At 39.6% G+C, this 15,655-nt stretch overlaps 1 protein-coding gene across 1 annotated transcript in view; it reads right to left on the bottom strand.

The window, feature by feature from the left end:
- Nucleotides 1-15,655, bottom strand: part of TGFBR3 (transforming growth factor, beta receptor III) — a 69,442-nt gene that overhangs the window by 15,284 nt on the left and 38,503 nt on the right. Inside the window, exons 5-11 of the mRNA XM_010132686.1 lie at nt 13,730-13,898; nt 11,239-11,386; nt 6,591-6,780; nt 5,226-5,551; nt 4,416-4,565; nt 2,493-2,624; nt 2,072-2,239 (exon numbers count right to left, since the gene is read on the bottom strand). Of these exons, the coding sequence (XP_010130988.1) occupies nt 2,072-2,239; nt 2,493-2,624; nt 4,416-4,565; nt 5,226-5,551; nt 6,591-6,780; nt 11,239-11,386; nt 13,730-13,898 (1,283 nt within the window). The remainder of the gene's footprint in view (nt 1-2,071; nt 2,240-2,492; nt 2,625-4,415; nt 4,566-5,225; nt 5,552-6,590; nt 6,781-11,238; nt 11,387-13,729; nt 13,899-15,655) is intronic.

Genomic DNA, 15,655 nt, shown 5'->3' with positions numbered 1-15,655 from the left:
CGTGAGCCGGGGGGTGGGGGAGTCTCCTAAAAAGCTGCAATTTCTTGTGAAACAATCCTTTTAGTTTATTGTAAGCCTGAAATTCATATTCTTTTATGAAAAATAATTAAGACTGCAAACTCCCAGGGCACTGATGTTGTTCAGCTGGATTGGAATGCAGACAACAAATGCTACAGAATGATTAGGAAAAAAATTAAACGGAATTTGTAAGAAATGAAGCACATTGCTCTTCAACAACAGAAGTGTTCTGCCTAAGCACTGACACTGCCTGATGAAAACAATTCTGTAAGAAATAATTTCCTCCACAGAAGAAACGTGTCTTAAATGTGTACTTAATCCATATGTGCTGCATGTATATTTAAGGAAGAGCCTGTCAAATTTTCCTGTGGTCTGTATGGAAATTTTTGGATGAGTTGTGCAGTGAATAAAGGCATTTCTCATTTTTTCTCTCCCTTATGTGAGCAGCAATCGAATTAGAGATGAAGGGATGTGCTGAAGCATCTAAGCAAGAGAGATCATCTTCTAAAAGAAAAAGAAATAAAGAAGGATGAATGAAAGTCGAGCCACAGATGCTGACAGGTAAACAAGCTGATGGTATGAACTAGTTTAAAAAGAGGTTATGGCAAGGAGGAGATAGATACTACACCATCAGGCAAATAAACAGATCAATGATATCTCAAGGAAAGAGGAGAACAACAGGAGGAAGGCAAGACCAAAATATAGGAAAATTACAGTAGCAACCAAATTAAAAAAGACAAAAGATTCAAATACAAAAATCAATTTTAGCATAGAGGGTAAAGGGAGAGTTCTAAGAGCTTATGACTTGCACAATTTATTGACAAAACCAAAATTAGTTAATAACAAAAGAAAAAAATTTAAAAAAGAATACATCTGTGTCAGCTAAAAATGGAGTCACAGAAGTTCAAAACTGATACAGACTTTCCACTGTGCAAGACAGAGAAACAGAATAAAGAAGGCTTCAGCCAGGACAGGTGATGAAGAAATCAGAACATCTGTCTGAATAAATAGCTCAGGAACCAGACAAATCCAGAGGGTTTGAAGCCAGGAGGATTCATTCCAGATCACTGAAGGAAGCAGACGAAATGAAAAAAATAACCTGACTTTTCTAAATATATTCGTAACTAGTGTGACATACTTTTTTTGCTTCAATTGTCTTAAGTACTTTTCACTGGGTAGAGAATGAGGAAGACACACACCACACTGAAACAATGAAGAAAAAGGCACCAACGTCAAATTGGCCACCATACTTAACATATGCAACATGGGCTCAAAAAGAGAACTAACTTGGGCAAGAGAAACATGCTTCAGTCAATATACTCATTCTCCCGGTCTTACAAGCCCATAGCTCACCACCCACGACTTACTCCTCTATAAACAGGGAATGCTACTTCATTGCCAATGTTGTGTTTATTAATGGCTGCCACTATTTGAGAAATACAAATCTCTGTTCACATTAGCATCTTTAGAAATACTGACTGTATTCATTTGAAATTCTCCAGATTTCATAAGCTACTTAGCAACACATGGGAATATTACCAGGTCCAAAATGCACCTGACGTCAAGGGTACCTAGCTGTTGATTTTGCTGGTCTTATTTATAGAATCTGTTAGATCTCCTGTGTGATAGCATTCAGAAGGATTGTAAACGGTGTTTGTAAGTGGATCAGAGAGGGATCAGAATCTGTATTAACTTTGTAACCTGAGGACACTAGCATATGGAAGACAAACGCTTGTAATCATTTTTTCCATGTCTACATCTTTCAGATTCAGAGGTTCAACCATATTACTCAATAGAACGAACCCTGAAATCTTCATCAGGAAATGCCAGTTCAGAGCAAATGCTCTGAGACCACCTTTGAGTTCTGCACAGAAAAGCAGATACAGCAAAAATGACAAATATTGCAGTAATCTTTTGGTTTTGACACAGAACATTGGGTACCCACCTGTCTGCCTAAAGCAACCGCACAATGAGACCTTTCAACTGACAAGACCCGGTCTGGCTCAACTGTACTGCTCTGCAGAATGATTCTGTTAGTTTGAAAGCCTTTTACCTCTACGTATATCGGCCCGTTCTCAGCCACAGAGAAGAGTCCTTGGGAGGGAGCGAGAAACAGATCTGTTTTGTACAGCTCCATGTTGAAGGTCACATTGGTGATGTGTGGTTCAGAAGGCCAGAACACGCCTCTGTCATCTTCTGGCTGGTGCAGTGTGCAATTAAACTGGAACAAAAAAAACAATACAATGACATCCTGAGTCAGAGGTGGTAGCTGGATAAGGACAAATTTGGAGTGTACAATACAGGCCCACCCACATTCAGTCTTAGTGCAAATCTTCAGGAGGGTGACAAGAAATAAGTGAGAAGAAATGTGTTAAAAGACAAATTAATTGCTGTACAATTCATGGAACTTATGTGAAGTGTCTGTTACAACAGGCATTTCTCTACTGTCAAGTGGAAACCCAAGTGAAACGTACCGCTATTTCAGGCCAGCTTGAGAAAGCAACATCTCCCTCATCAGCATCCCCTGGAAATCCATTATCACCTGATTCCATGTCATCATCATCAAAGCCACTGCTTTCAGCCGGTGATGACAGCTGAATGACAATCTGCACAAAAGGTATTGCAAAGGCATAAAATTAGGTGATAACTGAGCACTTTCTCTTCACGGTTATTATTTTCTTCTCTATTCAGAACAATTCAAAGGCCAAAAGAAGTGAACTGGTTAAGCAGATGGTGAAAGCACATCTTAAACAGCCCTGTGCTGAGCATGTAGGACATGTAGGATATATTTAAAGAACATCCCTTAGTTTTTTCCCAGAATTCAGAGACAGCAAAGACACCGGTCTGGGTGCTGGTGTCTGAATGAGCAGTCTAGCGTTTCCATCCTTACTTCTGGTATTTCTACAACCAACACTGAAAAAGAAATGGTTTTCTAAAGTGATTTTTTGCAACTTACAATTTTCCTTATTAAACTCATGGAAAAAATCACTGAAAGTGTTAGGGTCATGAAAGGATTTTCTCTTCTGTCACTTGCATTTTTTTTTTTCCAGAGATGCACACCCAAAAACATGACATCCCTTTATTTTCACTTTTTTTCTCTCTGAATTTCTACTGAATTCCTCCCCAGCCCCCCCCTCTTTTTTTTCTACCTCCTTTGCACTTCTCCATTTCTTCACCTGAAAATTCCCGCTTTTGTTTTCCAGTGTTCTGCATTCTGCTCCTGTGTGCCCTGCAGCTCCTCAGCTAGTACCTTCTAGGACTTCGTCTTTGTTTTCTTGGACCTAGAGTAACTGCTATGAGGTGACATACACACTCTTTAAAACTTTACTACACGGTGGGGTTTTTTGAGGAGAAAAGATACCATACATGATTCAGAGTTTAAGTGAGCAGTCAAGACTACTAAGAGACATGATGGAGAAAGGAGAGGAGGCAAATATCCATTTTATTTTGCCCCATAATAGAACACAGGGACAACGACACTATTTAGCTCCAAACGTGCTATTCTATAGCTTGGAGATGTTTCGATCCACAGGCTTGGTTTGGGGTTGTTTCTACAGTTGGGTGATAAAGACCTGCCAGTGTAGGTAGGTGATGTTGACGTGCTTTAAGCAGGCAAGGCCAGATCAGATTGCCTTAGCTGTGCTCGGGTTGGACCACAGGCTTTCCGCCATTTGCCAAGGTTACTTCTGTGTACTGGAAAGCTCCGCAAGAGAAACATGTCTCCACTTTCCAACCCAGATTAGCTGCACTGTACTCAAGCTCATAAACTGAGCCAGTTGCTTAGAACCTAACTGATCTCCTCAGCATCATTACTCATATACAAGTACTCAGGAGTCCCTTCATCACATACATCAAACAATAGCAAATATGAATCCAAATTGTAAGAGAGAAGCACACACAGATGTCTTTTCCCCACATTTTAAAAGCCTTTTTCACATACAATTTTGAAAGAACAAATTTCACTCAAAATAATTCAGCATATGAATTAAATGGTATTATTTTGTGCAATTGAAAAACTTCATTCCTATTCCTCCTTACAGCGATGTACTACTGCTTAGGTATGGGTACATCAAAGCTGCTTAGGGAGTGCTGGTGCCAATTCTCTGAGACTGGTACACAGATGGTCCCCAAAGTGCAGCCATGCAATTTTGTAGAAGCATTTAAGTCCAACTCCTCCTTTTTCCTTGGGGATGCTACCCGACCTCAGGAGCACGTTAAATGTGCAGCTTTCACACCTGCTTGAATACAGGGACTGTAGCTACAACTAGATTCGAGCTAGACAGGAAAAGATCAGGATGTCTCCTTTTTGCTATGACTAAAGCTAATGACTACAATGGCTTCCTTGTACCACTATGATGTGCGGTGCAGAAGGCAGCTCCTCTTCGTAAAATACTCACAGAGTTAAAATAAACAATCTTGTTCAAGATATATGCTGTCCGAGTCCCACATTTATTCAGCAAAGACTCCAAAATGAAATGGGTACCATTCATCCTGGCTTTGCAAGAGTGATCCAGCAGTGAGAGTTCTGTCCTTGTGTAGCCGCTAGCCTGAAACAAAGGCGCTTTGTAAGTGGCTGAAACACAATTGTGTCGCTCTCGCTTAAAGTGCAGCTCAGAATACTGCTCATGACTGCTGATAGGAGGAAGTGAAGTTCATTGTACTGACATCCAGGGAAGGTCACTCTCAAAATGCTGTTATACATGACAGACAGGGAATAAATGTAACATGGAACAAAGAAAACAACAGGTTCATTATTAATCTGCTGATTAATAATGCTGACTCTGTTTGGTCCGAACTGAGCTAAAAATGCTCTCTGTATCAGGCTTTTCTCCACAATGCAAATGGACACAAGCAACCTGTCAGCTGGTAAAGACAGATCTATCCTGGTCTCACACAGCTATCAAAATCAGCTTCTTTGTACTTTGGAGATTAAAACTTCGACTCATGGTTGAGAACGGTAATTTTTTGACAGAACCAACCCTGCAAAGCTTTAATCTGAAATTCCTTTAAAATTACCAAATTGTTGGGAAGAGGAAACATGACCTTGAGTTATGGTAAAGAATATGTACAGTATAGTTTCCTCACCAGTTTTTTGGAGGGTTGGGTGATGATGGCTGTGGGTGTCAGAATGTTTTCAATCCAAATATAAATAAAATGGTCTGCCCAAAAAAGCCTGCCCAAAGTTGAGAGTAAGATATCACACCAACCTGCAGAGAGTCTTTTTCTACAGCTACTGTCATGACTTTATCATCACACTTTATTGACAGGGCCACATCAGCACTGCCCTGAACCTCTTCGGGTCCTTTATGTTTTGAGAGGGAATGCTCGAAGTCATGATTTATTAATGTATCCACAGAATCCTTGGATGGGAAGATTCCCTCACCCACTGTGTCATGGCCTCCTCTGTTAATGTGAAAAGGAAAAGTCAGGCCATCACTTAACACAGGATTCTTTGGAGGAGGCAGTGGGTTAGCATCCAGCAGTTCAGTCAGCTCCGGAGGAAGGGAATGGTCTTCCTCATCATTCATCTCTTCTAAAAAAAAAAAAGGATAAAAAAGAACATTAAGTTATAATTTTCCTAAAAGTATTCAAAACTAGTAATTTTCATACCAAAAAAAAAAAAAAAAATCTAGAGAGGAAGGATATCCAAAGCAGCATCTTTGTCCTTGTCATGTAACTAGCCACAATCCCTCCAGTAAGGGTCTTGTCGTTACTGACAGGTTTAATCTAAGAGGCTATTTCAGAAGCGCTAAAGCAGCCCAAGTGCAAATCACCGGGTGAAATCCTTCTATTACATGCCTCATCACAAATTCAGTCACTCCACTGTTGTGGAACTACTTATGTAACTAGAGTGAGGTTAAATGAGAGTTAACAGAAATCTCAACATCTGGCCCAAGCAGATAATTAGATGTAACCCATAAGAGTCCAACTGATAAAATTAATATGAACATACAAGCTTTATCAAAACAACTAAGCAGTATTTTTAGTGGTTGAAAGTCAGAATTAGTGAAAAAGCCGATGAAACTCCGCTAGCTTCAGACTTGGATATCTTTACACGAGCCATGACTGCAGCCAAGTAACAATTTTTTTTTAATGGGTCTATTTATTTTGCTCAGACTTCTTTGGTAAGCCAGTTTTGTCTGTAAACAATTTATAAATTTATTTAGTTGCCTCAAAGAAACACTGTGTTTATACTTTTGGGGAAAAAAAAAATCAAAGCTGGATTTATTAACTAACAAGATATTCAGTTGCTGAAGTCCATTCCAGTGAACACTGCGTATAGTCACCTATAACGGCTTGTGAGTTAGATAAACTGTAACCATTTAATTGCACGAACATTTCAGGAAATGTCACAATTTGCCTGAACTTTTCTAATCAGAAAAGCCACTCATTTTTCTTTTTTTAAACCAACATTCATAAACGTTGCCAACATTCTCGACGAGCAGTAAAAGTAGTGCAACACACCCATCAACAAAGTTTCAAAACTGAGAAAGCACCTTTCAGATCATCGTATTCCTGGAAATACAAGAAATATTCTCTTCTACATGCTGAAAGCTAATCTTCAAGCTTACCTGTATCTTCAAGTTGCAGATGAAATCTGTTAGCAACAGGGGCTTTTGTGTAGGAAGTCACTGGACTATAGTTATGCTCATAAGCCCACTTGATCAAACTCTCATGCGATGAAGGAATATCGGGTATCACTGATCTACTCATAGTCATGGATCGTTCTGTTTCCTTTCCAAAACCAATGCTATTTGATGTCTGCAAACAAGGGAAAACTTGGTTCATCATTTCACATTTAAAGATACTAAAAATGGGATCGTGACACTGACTGAATGGGGTTTTTTCCTCTATTAAATAACAGCAAACTGAGAACACCTGGGAAATAAACCAAACTGCCACCTTACACAGAGAACTGCTGCGCACACGGAGAAAAGCTCCCCCCTTCCTCCCAGTCTCCGCCTGGTGTACAATAATCAAGGTAATCAAAAAGACATATTTACAGCCATATGCTTAGCGCTGTCTTTTCTTCAAAACTGAGCTGAAATGACTTCTGAGGTGAACTCAAGACGACAACTGATTTTTCAAACGTCCCCTTTGTTTCTTTGATTAGAGCATTACTTAGGCAAGATGTAGAAAAACCTTTGTTCAAAAGCGCAAAACATAGCACGAAGTAGAGCTGATACCACCTAATGCTTTACAGTCGGCTGGCACCGAGGACAGTCTGTGCCTCTGAATGAGCTTCACACTAGAAGCGTTGCCTCCTGCAAAACACTGAGTGTGTTCAAATAGGACTGAATCAAATGCTTAGAGTGATAAATGAGAGCATGCACGTTTATGCAAGGCCAAACCATAAAGACAACATATACTTTCTGAACAAAAATAAAATTTAATTAACAATATAAGTTTTACAGAAATACATCAATACTCGTAAACGCACTTGCTGACCTCTTAGATTTATTATTAAATAATTACAAGTAATGGCTCAAATTTGGCCATGAAATACAGATGAGTCACACGGTTAGCTTTTGTTTTGTAAAATTTCAAGTTTTTGTCCAACTGGGCAAGTCAAAGGACTATAACAAGCACCTCTAGCTGTTAGGGGGGACAGTTAGAATATATGCACTGGTATTACCCTTGAACTTGTTTTTACATGCTTGACATCTTAAACATGTATTCACACAAAGCTGAATACAAATATATTCCTTTTTTACAATCGCAACACTACTATTATCACTATAACAACCAGATCAATGACTGTAGAACAAGCTGAACTTACACACATCAGGAAAGGTGCAATGACCCACTTTTCAATGATTTCTGCAATCTGGTTGAATTGTACTTTCTATATGCAGATGACACCCTGGAACGTTCTACAACAAACACTTTCATTTCCATGCCTGATCACCTTCTCCAACACATAGGCTGCCTGCTTTTTTTTTTTTTAATCCCCACTGGTCTCCATCAGTGTGAACACATCTTAATTTTTTTTCTACTCTGTAACATCGAAAGATTGACTGCACTGATCTCTTTTGTCCAGCTCACTTTCAAGCAGTGGTTGTATGGACCTGCTATCCAGCGTCACAGAGCTCTGCTGCACTTCTCCACCTGACCTCAGAGCTTTTGAACAAAGTGAATAAAGCTCGTAGAGAGTCCTGATGGAATGGCATAGTTTACCTTCAGCTCCCTTCCTTATTTCTTCCTAATGACCCAGTTCTATATCTTTTAAACACTCACAGCTTCACAATTGAAGTTAAAGGTGATTTTAGGTGCAGTGTCTGGTTTGAGTATTCTGTTCCCAGTAGAGTTATCAATGACCACCAAAGGCCACCGAAGGTAAGAAATAAAAAGGAAGCAGCAAGCATCATAGCTTTGACTGGTTGGAATTATGCTACCCCAACTTTGCTGGATCCCCCTTCTCTGCTTTCCTTTTTTTTGCTGTTGTTGTGAGGAGACAGCTGAACAAATATTATCTCAGAAGTTCACTGTCCTAGCTGGCACCTGACCAATTCCAGGGCTTGTTTATACACAGACTCTGTGTGGAGTGGAGAGGTATGTCCAGGTCCACATGGCCTCAATGAAACATAATGGAGCACAAGGGCTAGCAGGAATAGACATACCTTCCCTCACTTGCCTGCCCTGACAACACCTTCACCCACAGTGTATGAAACCAGGCAATCAGACACACCTACTAACTTACTTACAACAGAGACCATTTCAGAAACTGGTGGGCAGTTGTTTTCACATAAAGAAGAGTCCCTCTAAGCTCTTGAAACCCTCACAAGTTTGTTTTACACATTTCACCTCTCACTCTTTGCCCCTCACACTTATTTTCTTTCTGCAATTTCACTTCTTGGGCCACTGTGTAACCCACAGCTTCATAAACGGACACCAAGTCCGAAGGATGCAATGTGAACGGCTGATAGTCCGCAGGCACAGAAATACAAGCACTGCACCAGAGCTGATGTACAGACAGACTGCAAACAGAAGTTAACACAGCCTGGGAGGAAAGCATTGCATGTACGTTCCATGCAATTGTTTTACCTAAACTGTTCCCGTTTTACTTGGTTTTGCATCCATCCTCTTTCAGAGTTTCAAGAAACACAGCAAGCTGGGAGATGACCTAGATAACCTAAAAAGTCTTTTTCATTTTTTGTCTATGAACATAGACCTTAACAAATTACAGTCCTGGGTTTGAGGCAGCTTAGCACTAACCTTTCCCTCTTGGTTTGCCAATCCCCTCAAGAAAATCCTGATTTGTGCTGAGGGCAAGAAGTTAGGAAAATTGAAGTGCATGGAACTGCTTCAACTAATAAAAAGAACATCGAGAAACATTACCTAATTGTTTAGTAATGTTTTTATGGATTGTCTAAATTTGGGCTTAGAAAGGCCTTCAGCTTAATAGAGATATGAACAGATCCTAAATGCTGGGTGTAAAGGCTTTCAATAACATGGGGGTGTTTAGTTCTCTCCCATACTCCCTTCTGAACAAAGGACACGCGTTCAGAATATGAAGCATCTATATAAATGAAACAGTATAACGAACAGTTACAAATCCTAACATAAACATACAAAGTCTTTTCTACACTGTCATTTCCATATATAGTATTAATTTCTCTTTTTGCTAATCTAAATAAAATGATACCTTCCACCACTCATTACAGAAAGAATTTTCACTTTTACTTTATACTTACACTTTCAATAAAGAAAAACTGTAACAAGAATAGCAGCCTTGCTTTTCTATACTCAAGGGCAGCACTTGTCTACTTCTAAAATCCTTTGGAATTCCTTTCCCTGAAAATTCATTATCCATAAAAAGGTACCTTCACAGATATGAAATATGCTACATTGGCTATCTCCAAGCACAAAGTGAACTAGCGCACAATTCTCTACCCTGTGAGGGCAGACCCGTATAGGCCTAAACACACAGCGGTGAATGTCATGTAACAACCCAGAATGAAACTTTCAAGTCAAGCATCGTTGTCTGCCCTTCTGCTTAAATAATTCTGGGCAACTAACCTCGACCTTTCTCTTTAAGGGCTGATTATTTAGGACCTAGAGGATGACCAGAACATCCTTTCCTGTCCCTAAGATAAAGATGCATCAGGGATCAAAAAAGGAATTTCATCATCCACCCTAGATAATTTTTTTCATTCAGTTGTCTGAGCAACAAGAAAATTTATTTCCATTTATTTCCCTCTCTCTCAAAATCTAGCACGAAACCCTGCCTACCAATAAGTCCTTTTAGAAGACTTAGATCAAGCAGCCTTTGGACCCCGTCAGAATTGCTCATGCACACATTAAAACGAAAAAGTTACTAAGCAAAGTAAAATTCATGTAAGTACAGTAGCTGGAGTTTGAAAATGTATCTGAGTTATGGGAAAATGTTAATCAGGAGGCCAGTGGATGGCCCTGAGCAAACATTCAGCTCAACTGTACAATGTGCTCCTAACTGATCACTGAAGACAGAAATAGGCCACACATTTACAGGCTGCAAGATCAGTCCATTTACTTATATGAGAACAAGGGAAAACACATTTTCTTAGTAGAAATCACGTTGAGCCAGAGAGCCTGTACCAAAAACAATTTTGAATCAGAACCTCCAATTATGTGTCACTATAGTTTCAGAAATGTAGCTTTAGAGATTCTGGGTTTTAATTTTTTTCAGATTTAGTATTTGTGGTCTGAGGAGAGGTGAGGTCAATTTGACCAAACACTTGCTGGGGACAGAAGTACTGGCAGTGAAGAGGGCTAGAGACTACTACAGACACAAGCAGGAGGAGTAAAAAAGTTTCCTTTTCTAAAGGGATGTGGGTGTGTGCTGCATATCTAGGATTATCCATTCTGCATTCACAGGCATCTTTCCAACTTCTGAGATGAACCTGCAGATCCACTCAAAAAAGTAACAGAAAAAACTGAGAAGAACACCCAACTTGGTATTTAGGGTACTCCCACAGAAATCAAGAAGACCCAGACCCTAAATCCTTCTGCTAACCAGCTGGCTTCTGTGATGTACTGGTCAGTTTAATAGCTCATACATTAAAAGTTAATGAGAAAAAAAATAGTTTCTGTATTTACTGCTTGAAATGCAGTAATAATTAAAAAAAAGTAGCTGAGAGAAAACATTCAGAAATCACCATGGTCTAGCACTATTTGAATTCTCTGCTGCTGCAGTATGACATCTCTCAGAAAGTGAAGAAAGAAGGTGCCTTAACTTACAATTACTTCCAGCCTTCCCTGGACATCATGCGACTTGATAACCCAATTGACAGACTTTTTACACTTGAGGATAAGTGCGACGTCTCTGACAAGTCTGGTGCCCGGCTGAGATGGTTTAATGTCAACGATTATATCCACCTGGAAAGCGCTGTATGTGGAAAATAGAAAGTTAGATCAGAATGCCAGCAATTTTCAGCTATCAACGTTCTTCCAATCCATCATGTTTCCACTGTCTGGCCAGCTGATTAAAATGCTGGAGACTATCCCAGGCAACACATGTGCAAAACAGATTGTTATTCCACATACGCTTAAATGATTTTGCATAACGATAGAAACAAATACTTTTTAGACAAATAATACTTCTGTCTCTTGTTTACAAGAAGCATGCTACTCATTTCAGCTATTATTTAGAGCAGGTTACTTACACGACTAGTCTGCTTTATAAAGTAAATACTGTTTTCTAATTTCACGGTGACAGTGCCTAATACAGCTGTTTCAGTTTCCTCTGGCTATAACTGTATTAAAGCTCAAAATAAAATACCTTAAAAAAAGGCAAAAAGATCAATTAAGTAGGTTAACACCCAGTACTATATTGGAGAGCACCACTGCCTAGGCAGTTAAATTGTGAAAATTACTTTGCTTAGGATCTTGCGTGTGTTGACGAATTGTGTATTCAGTTTCCAATACTTCTGGATATATACTTAACTTCAAAAAGAGAAGAAAACAGATGTCCAGCCTGCTGCTTGCTGGAAAATAGATGAACACTACCCAGATTTTCAAGACCTCAGTAAAATAAGTAGAGCAAATGCATTTGTACCCATCAATAATATCTTGTTGTGCAACATATTAATTCAACAGAAATCCCTTTCCTCCCAGATCATCTTACAGGGGTAGTTATATCACAAGAATGTGCTCATCCCTAGGTAACAGGTTTCAACTAATATTCTGCACTGAGACTTAGTGTAACTTGGCACCTTCATTCTACCTCCTGCAGTTTTACGCACACCCAGCTCAGCTTCTGTAGGTTTCTTTGTGGATATAAATTTTTTGTAAGAGATAGCTGTGGATAATACATAAAACTAAGAATGAAGCAAGAGGAATTTAACTTGTTACTTTTTTTTTTTAATAACAAAGCAATCATTTTGCAGTGTTATCATCTGAAAAACAAATTCCTATGGTACTATCAGCCTAAGCCAAAAGGCCAGAGGACTTGGAGACAGGGCTGTCACCGTGTAACACTGCAGGGGATTACAATGACATCAGTGCTAAAGAACAGCTCTGTTCAGGATGAAGTTGCAGTTCGTGCTACAGAGGCAGATCATTGGGACTTACCTACTCCACTCCTACTACATCTCAGCACCTTCTTACTCTCCCAAGGTTGCTAGGCAAGAATATTCTCAGGATCTAGGTTCATCATCTTGCAATGAGATAATTACCCTTCTTGCAAAGGCCCCTCCTTCCACCTCTACCTCCCTGTGTGAATTCCGCATTAGGGATAGGGTGTGCTGAAACGTAACGGTATAAGGAACACAGCTGGGCAATGTTGGATATCCCGTGCCTGCAGTAAGCAGACAGGATTTTAATCCTAACTTACCTCCGATGAAATTGTACTTTTCTTTTTGCCAAAGGGAAAACTACCTAGGTTTCACAGCAAACTTCTGTTCTAGCAACCATACTCAGCACTTAGAAAGAGCTTTTCCAGGTATGACTCTCTGAAGCAAACCCCATTAGTGTGCTCCCACTAAGATCTAGAAGAGACCAGCAAAGAACGAGTGTTTCAAACACCTTACCTTGCAAAGGTACCTTTAACAATTTAGATGATCCTCATGAGGTGTACAGAGGAGTTAAGTAATCTTCCCTAACCACAAGTTACAAACTTTCTTGGTCAGTGAACCACAGGCAGCTCTTAACATTTCTTGCAATTATCAAACTCTCCCTTAAACTCAACTGGAAGCTTGACAGAAATATTATTATTATGATTCAAATATTATGATGATTCTGCAGACCAGCTGTTGAACAATTACCATGGACCACAGATCACTCGCAGCCTCTGGACCACTGTTTGGGAGTCACTGCCCTAGCCCTCGCTGCCAGTCATCCTACCTGTATCAGGTCAAGATTACTTTTAACCTCCCTTTCGACTCCTCATATAGTGGTCCCATCTAAAACCCCACCTGTCATATGCTGCTTATATTCATATTCCCTTATTTGCATTATTCTTGGAAAATTTTGTTGACCGAGCAAGACAGGAGCAGGATACAGTCCATAAAAACTGCTCTTTGCAGTCTTGTCCAGAAAAATCCTGGTATCGTGAAGCAGAATCCAAAGACCTCCACATACTGCAGAACTAATTTCTATTTAAGGAAGAATACTAAGGTCCAAGCTCTTCTTGTAAGCATGAAAAGGCCACCTTTCCGCTGATTTTCAGAAGACAGATGAAACACTTAGCTGTTATTTCAAACAGATTTAGTCTACTTAGATGATACGTTACCTGTATGGATTGGAATTTGGAGTGATTAGTTCAATGATATGAACTTCTCTTTCTTGGACTAAGGAAGACATAAGGCACCCCTCTGCTGTTTTTGGTTGTAGGTATCCCGCAAGGTAATTTAAAGAGAGAAAATTCTTTTCTATATTGCACGAGGGAGGAAAAACTTGATCTGAATGGGGAGGAAAAAAAGAAAAAAGAATAAATAACACAACAGAAAGCACACGCACCTTTACAAATAGATACCAGCTTACAAGCATCTATGTAGTGCATCTGCTTCAGGGCGGCACTATATATTATGACATAGGACTTCAGGCTAAAACATGTATCTATTCAGTATCATAAGCACTCACAGCAAATTAACATAATATTGAAAAGGAGATCACCGTTGCAACAACACAGCCCATCTCTGATATAAAATACACACTTTAAACTGAATAGTTTCTAGTTACGCATTTAAATATTTAGTGAAAGAAAATCCATACAAAGAGAAATCTGAAAAAATCCTGAAGCAAAATGTAAGCATTTTTCAAAATTAATAAAATACATTTAACCTCTTCCTTGCACCTTTAAAAAAAGATCTTTCATTTAAAATTAACCCGTAGAAAAGTTCTGTGATTAGTTCCTACTCCCGCTAGAAAATGTTTTAATCTTGTTATTACAAACTTACGGTATTTAAAGATCACAGAAAGTACTTTCCATTTCCTTACTCCGTCTATTTTCCTATATATTGTGTAGTCAGTATTGTCTAGAAATACTGCAGTTCTCTTGTGCATGGAAAATTGAATATAGCAAGAAAAGGATGAAATCAGTCGTTGATATTAAGGAAGTCTGACCATAATATCCATAACGGAAATGCAGAAATTCTAGAGTAGATATTCAATCTCTCTTCTGGCTTTAACTGCCTAGCTTATCACAAGCATTAACTGGTGTGCAATGCAAAACATAAAAAATAGTCACTTGGTATGAAGTTCTCATGCACAGCCTACATTGCTGTACTGCAAGAAGTATTTTCATTGAAAAATAGGAATACTGTGTTTTTCCACGACAGCTTTACACATGAATTGTCACAATACACAGAAGGACTGAGTATCACGTTCAAAGACACAAAGTTCTGAAGGATATAATTCCAAACGGCTGGCTCTTTGACCTTTGCTTCACAAAGAAGTCTTTCCTATTAAGGTCAGTACAAGATTGAAAAAAGGAAAAATCAAATATAATGCATTATGCATGCAAAACTGTGGATGAACTCTTAAAAGCTGAGCTGGGACCACTGTTAGAATTTGCTCCCTAAACGAGAGCTGAAATGTCACCCCTGAAGCACAGTTGTGTGTGGGGTGCGGAACGCTGTAGGGAGAGCAGAGACTCCTGCGACCCCAGCCACTGCAGAAACAATTAGGGGAGTTTCTTCTCCCTATCTTACACAAAGCAGTCTTTGAAAATTAACCTTACAGCTTTCACAGATTCTGCAGGGAAGACAGTATGAGGCTGAAACTATTCATACTGCCCAGGCAAAGCACGCCCCTAACATCTGGTATGTGCCCTGCCAGATTAGCCTTGAATGTAGCTGCAGTTCTGCCAGCTCCTCCCACAACGGCACTGAATGGAAAATGATCCCCAACGGCTTATGCTGAGCTTCCATGAGTATACAGGCGTACACACACACAGATACTAGGTAACTGCTTCTCAGCGGCCGTACAACACAACTCCAGCCATAAAACAATGGCATCTGAGTAGTAAATTACACACATGCTATCCTCTGCTGTTGCAAAGACCTTGCTTCCTGCTCCTGGCACCTTCACTAAACATCTCTGGAGCTATCAAGCACCACTGCTCTTGCCCCTACCAGCAGAGAGGCCCCAGCCTGGCCCTCTGCTCAACAGCATGCTTTTCCTCTGCAGCAAATTTTAACTCTGTCACTGGCTACTT

Source organism: Buceros rhinoceros, unplaced genomic scaffold, assembly GCF_000710305.1.
Source record: "Buceros rhinoceros silvestris isolate BGI_N320 unplaced genomic scaffold, ASM71030v1 scaffold10930, whole genome shotgun sequence".
In the NCBI taxonomy this organism is placed as follows: domain Eukaryota; kingdom Metazoa; phylum Chordata; class Aves; order Bucerotiformes; family Bucerotidae; genus Buceros; species Buceros rhinoceros.
The sequence above is the reverse complement of the archived record's forward strand: the minus strand, read 5'-3'. Positions and strand labels throughout refer to the sequence as shown.